The 9,197-nt window shown below is 32.8% G+C and overlaps 1 protein-coding gene across 1 annotated transcript; it reads left to right on the top strand.

Moving 5' to 3' along the window:
• LOC109800257 (uncharacterized) lies at window positions 1-8,305 on the top strand. The gene is made up of 14 exons (XM_020361033.3): window positions 1-275; window positions 1,184-1,242; window positions 1,446-1,563; window positions 2,070-2,143; window positions 2,359-2,427; window positions 2,839-3,441; window positions 4,118-4,653; window positions 4,877-4,941; window positions 5,451-5,530; window positions 5,824-5,928; window positions 6,259-6,398; window positions 6,489-6,617; window positions 7,474-7,626; window positions 7,719-8,305. Exons 1-14 carry the CDS (start codon window positions 86-88, stop codon window positions 7,855-7,857), a joined length of 2,460 nt encoding a protein of 819 aa, XP_020216622.1. The 5' UTR covers window positions 1-85; the 3' UTR covers window positions 7,858-8,305.
• Window positions 8,306-9,197: the final 892 nt, after the last annotated feature.

Raw genomic sequence — 9,197 nt, forward strand, 5'->3', positions numbered from 1 at the left:
ACATAATTCATAGTCCACTCGCCTGCGTCTTCATGGTCTGGGAACAACCTTGAATTTACCAAAAAGAAAACAAAAGAAAAAAAAAATGTCTTTGAATTCGATTCTTTGGTGTCATCTCAACCTGATTCCTGTCAGTGCGTTGCTTTTTTGTTGTTGTTCTATTGGTCTCTGCTCTGCAAACGATGAACTTGGAGCCACTGATGATGTCTTCACTGTTTCCAGCTTCAGCTACCCTGAGACCACCATTAGACCCTATGATTTGCGCTACATCAGAGGTTGCTGACCCTTTTGTTTATTTGCTTCAATTCTTCTGCTTTTGTTGTTCATGATGCATTTCACAGTTTGCTGTTTAATGGGTCGGAATTGAATTTTGAAGGGTATAGGTGAATTAGCATTGTAGAAAATTTTCTTCTCTCTCTTTGGGTTTTTTTCTTTGTTGATTGACTTATTAAAATGAGTCAATTATCCCTGGTCTTCAAATTGTTATTGGTTTAAGGAATTCAAGGTAATTGTTCTTATTATGTATGCAATTGTTCATAATTAAACTATACTGAGGGAACTTGCAACAATTTAATGAAGTTGATCTTATGAGTGTTGTGTTGCAGAGTTAGGTAAACTGCTCTGTGGACATGCCTTATTATGTGGATACAATTGTGTGTTGTAACACTAGGAACCATGACTTGAAGTATAATAGGATGGTATCTTATGATTGTTGGGTCGTTAACTTGTCATTTGTTCTTTAATTTATGATTTGTGATTCACTGAATTTTGTTTGATGAGGTTGCTACTATGTTGTCCGAGATTTTGTGGTTTTTGTATGCTGTCTCATTTCATTACTCTTTTTCTCCCTGCCGGTGCTTGATTATTCAAATTCAAATGTACATCGTTTCATATGTTTTGATTGATTTAAACCGTTGACACTTCTTGTAATGCTGTATATATGTCAAACTATCATGCACTGAATCCCTGCATGAATGGGTACTAACAAGCTGTTTCAGATGGAAAAAGTGATGAGATAATAACAATTTGAATGAAGAAGATAAATATTTTTATCCTTTTCTACTGTTTTGACAATTCAATTGGTTACAGGACATGGGTGCCGTTTTCCTTCTATCAATAAAAATAAAAACTATTGTCAAACTTATGGATGATCTTACTTTTATCTTGATTTTTCTTGTTTCAGTTGATATACCTCCATGGTTTTCTGCGGTGTCCATAGCATTGAACTCAGATGTAGACCTTGTAAGTAATCCAATAATTCTTTCTATATATTCAATCAAACTATTTTTTTTTATGATTTACTTATTATTTATTTATTTATTTATTTAAATTGTTTCATTCTTGGTTTTGCTACAGAAAAATTTCAAGGGAACCTGATTTCATAGTATCATCTCTTTGTTGACTAATTATTGCCCCTTATTGGTTCATAATTACGTTGTTTTTAGGATATTGCCAGAGTTGAAAGGATTCCAAAAAGCTCACTGCCAATAATATGCTTTAGAGATGGCAGTCCTCCTCTTCCAGATGCTTTAAACACATCCTTGAAGGATTCGGCTGCCACAGGTAGAAACCCCACCTAAATATATTCAACCATAGTTAAATTAAACTGTTTTATAAACTTGATATTTAAGCACATAAATTCTATGTTGAATTTCATTCTAAGATATTTAAAGACTTGTTTCAATTTTTTTATTCATCAACATGATAGAACCATTGGAGCCCCAGTAAATTCCCGCCACTCATTAAATAAGCATCATAGTTTCTACAGAAGATTCTTCTTTTAATTAGTGTATGTTTAGTTCTTTTGCCCGTACTTTTACATACCCTACTATATTTTCTTTTGGTCATAGTGTAAAGGATGAATACTAAACTCATGAACATGTAATGTTTTCTTCATTTTTAGTGTTTCACTTGTTTTGAAGCACCATGGCAGTACTTCTTCCCTTGTTTCATCTTCCTCGTTTTCTGTCTCCCTCTCAACAAAGAAAAAGGACTACAATTTTCTTTTCTTTTCAAAACTGTCATGAGTTGTGCCACTATAATTATTTTTTATTCCCCTTTTTTCTTAGGAATAAATGGTCTTGATGTCGAGCAGTGCTTTCCTATGGAGAAAAACATCACTATGAAATTGACAAACGAACAGGTATTGTGATAAGTCCTTTTTACTTTTGGCAATATCTTTATTTGCTTATAGTATCTTTAAGTTCAATGTCTCCTTTCCTTTGAGATCTATAATGACATAGTTATACTTGTCTTAGTTTTAAATTACTACATTAATAATGGGAAAGTATTAGTTCGAAATGAATTTACTTATTGTCCTCTTATAATATAGAAATAAATATATGAATTATTCTTCAGATATCTCCAGGTGCTTGGTACATTGGTCTTTTCAATGGCATTGGAGCTACAAGAACACAATCGAAAATGGTATGGTTTATTACCCAAACATTACTTTTATCACAATGAAGACCGAGATTTCAAGTATTTTTCATCATATGCTATAACTAGTCTCATTTAGAGTTTAGACGAGAAATGTTCAGCACACCTAGTGTAATACAGTATTTCAATATTTAGTAACCCATTTTCTTCTAGAGCCAAGGGTATGGATTGCTATTGATATTTGATAGAAATGGTACTGTACGGTAGGTGTATCTAATAAATTCTCCATCCAAAATGTCGGATTGGAAACATGTCCATACTGATTTCCGCTTTTATTTTTGCAATCTATCTCAAAACTAAAATTCCTTAACTTCCATTTGACTTGCTCTATCTCTCAGCAAAGTTCTTGATGCAATAACTATGCATGGATGAGTCACAATTACTAATCTACCTCTGCAGATTATTCGAGGCTCAGCATACTCATTCAGTGCCAATATAAGTGTGGAAGCATGCTCAAATTCAATGATGAGGGGAGAGTTATGTAACAGTACAGTCTATCCACTTTCATGCACAGCATCTGATGTCTACAACACTATGAAGGAGACGGTGAAGAAGCCAATGATGGAAAATGTAATGAGCTGCAAAAGTAACATAGAAACGTTCTGTGTTCAAGAGGGTGTACCAGAATTGTACTCCTTGGAGATAACAAATGTTGTAGAAGAATTGACCATTATGGCCGCAAATGTTAGATTCAATACTACAGCTTCAAATAACATTTCCGGAGCAAATGATTTTAATTTAATGTGTTTTGCTCGCCATGGTGCTATTCCTTCAGAGACTTTGCATGATTATTCTGGTGATTTAAATAAAGCTCCTCTGATTATCCGTTATCCACAGATTGGTAATTTGTACATTAGTATATCACCAGTGAATGTTACAAAAAAGTTTGGAGGGACTCTGGATGACAATTTAAAAGTTTGCTATTCGATGGAATCACAAGTGCTTCAGTGCCCACTTGGGAAAGCTGGACCAAATTGCACAATGGACAGCTACACACTTCAGGTAGTATTGATTGCTTGATGCATCTCTATCTCTATTCTATTTGTGCTGGTGCATTTTTTTTTAGTTCAAAGGTTCACTCTAATGTAAGTGCTATATTTATTAGACAACAAAACTTGTGCTTTGGGTTATAACTTAGAATGGGGATACGATCACATGCAAGCATATCTTGATGGTTAAGAAAAAATTAGATGTAACAATTAAAAATAATGAAAGAAAATAAAATATACAAACATAAACCTTCTGGTGGCAAATAAAAAGATTATGATAACATCTGAAATCGTACTGCATAGAATCCATTCAAATGTTTATGATTTTCAGAAATAGGAATGTGCCTAGTCATTGTACTGCAGACATTAGCATACATGTGGTGCTTATCTCTTGGGGAAGTCTACATCCTGGCTTCTTTCCTGCAATAGACTGAATTTGTTCTACAAGACTGAACTATTTTATGTGCAATGCTAAAATATATGGATTGAAGAACTTGTTCAACATATTAAGTTTCCTTGTATAAAAATTAAAATATTGGAGCTTTTCACCAAATACTATCCAATGGGAATTTTGAAGCATTTCCCAGAAATCTTGTTTAACGACACTGGTAGAATAAGTTCTACGTCTTGATCCTTAAAGATGTTTACTCACAAGAAGTTATTAACAAGATAGAAATGGTTGTCTGCAGACAGTTCTAAGGAGAGGTCCAACCCCCTTTGAATCATATTATTTACCTGTGTCTGCTGGTGAAGGAGCATCTTCTGCAAATTTTCCTCTCGAGCCACTTTTAAACAAGTCATCAAATGCAGGAGATACTGATGAAATTTGGACTTACTTTACTTTGGATATTCCTCGTGGTGCAGCTGGACGGAATATTCACATTCGTCTGTCTGCAAATGTGAAGATCAATTATGAAGTTTATGCTAAATTTGGTGGATTGCCTTCTCTTGATAGCTGGGACTATTATTATGCTAACAGGACAAGGAGGAGTGAACAATCCATGTTTTTCATGCTATATGATTCAAGTGATGACAAAATTGATTTTTACATTATTTATGCCAGAGAAGGAACTTGGGGTTTAGGTCTAAGACATCTTGATACTAGCAGTGATTCTTTGAAAGCGCAAACTGTCATGTCTATTTCACTTGAAGGATGCCCAAAAGAATGCTCCTCTCATGGAGACTGTAAATATTCTTTTGATGCCAGTGGATTGACATCTTACAGGTTTATGATATTCCCTTTGCTTGTTCTTAATTTATCAGTTCTGTTTACATTTCATTTGTTTGTTTTAAGGAGACAAGAACCATATGAATCATTGGTATTGACTGAACCATTTTTGTAAAAGAGTCTGATACTAAGTGACAGAATTCCAGATTTCTTGATTTGTATTTGTTGCACAACTTCCTAAAGAAATTTACCATTTTTAATGTTTACTTTTTGGACTCAGCTTCTGCTCTTGTGATCGAAACCATGGTGGCTTTGACTGTAGCATTGAAATTGTATCACATAAAGGTAATTGTTTAATTTAGAAATTGATAATTTGTTGTTTCTGGTACAAGTATCATGGTTCAACTCTTTTTACATATCTTCATCCCCCTCTCTTTTTGTTGAGTCATCAGTATCCTGTTTCCTGGATACTATTTTAGTCAGAAATAGTTCTGTTTAAGTGTCAGCATTCAGCAGAGAACCCAAACTAAATAGTTTACAAATATATTCAGGTCAATAGTTATTTTGGTTTTTCCATTTTATGATATTATTTATAGTGATTTGTTGCAACCAATATCAATATATCAATGTATGTATTTTTGTTGGCAATCAACTGAATAAAATAGGTAAACATAGTTTGAGTCCAGTTTAGTTTGGCAGGTTCAGTCTAATTATAAAATGTTAAAAACCAAGTATGCTTTTCTCCTGTTTTTCCCTGCGATTCATCAAATACATGGATATGGGTTTGCTGTTGTATTTATTTTTCGTATGTGATTTTTTTGTTCTTTATTTTGGTTGTTGAAAATTTGTTGTAGGGCATATACTGCAATCAATTTTTCTCATTGGATCAAATGCTGCAGCCATTCTTCCTGCCTATTGGTCTCTTCGGCAGAAGGTAATTCTTGTTCTTTCTTTCCTTTTTTTTTTATCTATTTTTTCTCCCAATTACTTGGTTGGATGATTTATCTACCAGCATATGGAAATTGATGGAATTTAGAATGATATATTAACTTAAATGTTAAGGACAAATAATTTTTAAGTTAACACAATAAGGAGACTAATGATTTGGATTCCCCAAAAGTACTTATATTATTGATTTGAGAGTATTACATCAAAATTTCTAACAAAATAAATTGACTTGTTAAATAGATTGTGTTGACAATGGAACCGGTAATTTCCTTTTTGCAGGCATATGCAGAATGGATTTTATTCACGTCTAGTGGAATTGCTAGTGGGATATATCATGCATGTGACGTTGGCACCTGGTGTATATTGAACTTTAATGTTTTACAGGTTACTGCTCTTCCTTTAGTGGTTTCTCACACTGTATCTTAAAATTGAAAAAATAAAAAATAAAAAGGTTGGGGAACTAACAATGTTACTGAGAATCTGAGATATGATACAGAAAGATGTTATCTCACTTGCACAGCTTGACTAGCCTCAACAACCTTCTGTAACCTGAGTTCCAAATAGTATTCTATTTCTTTGGGTGTCAACCATAGTAGCATGCATAAACACTCAGATTAGAAGCTAAAAATCACTTCATTAAAGATGTTGGGATCTAAATTACAACTCAACAATAGCTATACTTCAATATAGTGACTTAATATTTCAACATTTCAGTTCATGGACTTCTGGCTCTCTTTCATGGCTGTGGTTAGCACTTTTGTATATCTATCTACCATTGACGAAGTTTATAAGAGGGCAATCCACACAGCTGTTGCCATCCTTACTGCCCTCTTGGCTTCAACTAAGGCAACTAGGTAAATTGAACTAGTGGACAAACAACTTTGTATATATACTGCTAAAGGTGTTTAAGTTTTGTTTACATGTATCTACACCAAATTGTGCAGATCTTCCAATATTGTTCTTGTCATTGTGATTGGAGCTGCTGGTCTTCTAATTGCATGGTTGATAGAAATCTCAAAAAAGTATAGGTCCCTCTCCTTTTCATTTGAATTATCGCTGAGTTTCCTTCAAAGGTGAGATCTATGTGCTTTGTAAATTTTTTTGAACACTGCATTTTCCGGACAAAATAATAGTAATTGATGGTAAATTTGTGTACAATAATATATTTTTGAAGTATATTGTGTGCATTCATTGGTTTCCAATTTGGGCTTCCCCCAGTGATGGCAACAAATATGGCTGATAGAATCATGACCTGGTGGCATGTATGGTACTGTTTAGCACGTGTTCCCCAATTCTCTCACATAAGTTGAAAGGGTTCATAAACATCGAGGGATACTGTTCCCGGCAATAAAAATATATAATCTTGATTTGTGACTTAGGTGCTCCAAGTCGAGATATTTCCAACTTAGGAATATTAACCAGTGGTTTGATTGATAATGTATCTTATCTGCACTGTAGGGCATATTTTCTGCTAATTTTCATTTTGAACTGATAGTATAACATCTGTCATGATATCATCATTGGATCAAATCTCACAGGAAAACCCTTTTGTAAATTTCCAATTTAACGATACTACTGTTTTCTCGTTCATTCAATTCATGGTCCGGCTCCTGCATGTAGTCACTGATTTTGTCTGGAGTATGGCTTTTTGTCATAGCCACTGAAGCTGAAAAGCTTAAAAACCAGATAATTCAACCTTCAAATAGCTTTTTGTTTTGTTCATTCAAGCAACAAAGGTGGTGGTGGGAATTCAAGATGAACCACACACAGTTCCTTCCACAAATACCTTGAATCTTATATGTTAACCAACCCTTCTTGGTACCTTCAAGCTGGTCATTGTCAATACTGTACTCATAACATGATCATTGATCACAATTTTATATTTTTAATTTAAACGTAGATGTGCTTAAAGATAAATTTCCACTGCAGCTTGCAAACTATAAAGCAATGGTTTTGTAATCTGGTCAAGACACTTTTGAGACGGTTTCGCTGGGGTTTTCTGTTGGTTGGTTTCATTACATTGGCCATGGCAGGAATGAGCTGGACATTTGAAACCAGTGCAAACTATTGGTTTTGGCATAGGTATTACAATACTAATACTACTCTCTCCACTATCTCTTTCTTTTTCTCTGTCTTCTCTAGTCTCATGTTTTGCTCTTTTAAAATTGTTACAGCTTTTGGCATGTTACAATATATACATCTTCTTTCCTCTTCCTTTGCTCAAAAGCAAATATTGTTGATGCTGAAAATTCACTCCCGGCAAGTGGAAACTATGCACTGACTCGTCAGGATTCTTTTCCAAGAGGTGATTAGAACATATATGGGATTGGTGGGTGCAAAAAGGAAAGGGGTGGATCTTTTGGAACTTAATTTTTCACTAATGTGACATAAAATTGTTAGGCTGGCATTATTGTGTAGGTGAAAGATATGGCTGCTGAGTAGAACTAGAAATCAACATAAGAGTGAATTGTGAGGCCTAAGATGTTAACAGGGATCAACAAAGCAGTCTCTTGTACATTCTTTTTCTCACAAGGTTTCCTTATTTACATTCATTTTAGGGTATATATATTTATTCACCACAAACATCTTCTATGCCATAAGATAGGAGAAAGAAATGAAACAAGGGATACATTTAGTCATATAGGATAAAGGGTTGGAGATTTGGTCATGTAATTATAAATTGGAATATTAATATTGATAGCCTGGGAATTGTATTATATGTAGAGTTCTGTCGGTAAAAACAACTCAACATAACTTGATAGGTCTTTGTTATTTAATTTAGCTGCTATTTGTTTTTTTAAAACAAAACATGTTTTTGGAATACGGGTAAGGTATCGCTATGTGTATAGGTACGAGATTCACAATTTTTTTAAAAATCAAGGATATGGATACGTTGATATAATTTATATATATATATATATATATATATATAAACATAGTAAATTGTATAAAAAAAATCTCTAGATAAACATAATTTGTAATATAAAAGAGATTAAAATTTTCATTATGATAAAATATATGTAAATGTCTAACAATAAAATTTATAACCCTTAAACGTAATTATAATATTACACTTTAATTGTAATAACAACAATATTTTGATCACAATTTAACTTTGATTCATAAAAGAAAGAATAACAACAATAAAAATATCGATTCATTTAAATGATTCTCATTCATTTATACTAATGTCCCATATTTTGTTCTCACTTTTACTTTTCTTTTTTTTTAGAGAAAGTGATTTATAAGTATAAGAATTAAATCTTTGATCGATGATGAGTTGTGTGGTATTACTTATAAGTAAGAATTGAGTTTTGGAAGTAAATAAGATTAATGAAAATTTTATTTTGTATTAATTGAATGAGTTTTTATTTATTAGAGTACGATATTTATCCAAAAAAAAATTCATGTGTACTTAATTTTTTTAAAATATATTTTGGATACGTATATGATATATGTATTTAGGAGTACCCAATGTGTACTAAATATGTACTTAGTCCGTATATGTACGAAATAAATTTTGAGATATTGATGCTTCGGATTGATTGATGCTTAACATTTATTATCTCCGGATGAAAAAATAAATACACGGATAAAATAAAGAGATTTATGTGATTTTATTACAATCATACACCTTATAAATATTTTGCATT

The sequence above is a fragment of the Cajanus cajan genome, chromosome 3 (genome assembly GCF_000230855.2).
Source record: "Cajanus cajan strain Asha chromosome 3, NIPB_CcT2T_4, whole genome shotgun sequence".
Classification (NCBI taxonomy): domain Eukaryota; kingdom Viridiplantae; phylum Streptophyta; class Magnoliopsida; order Fabales; family Fabaceae; genus Cajanus; species Cajanus cajan.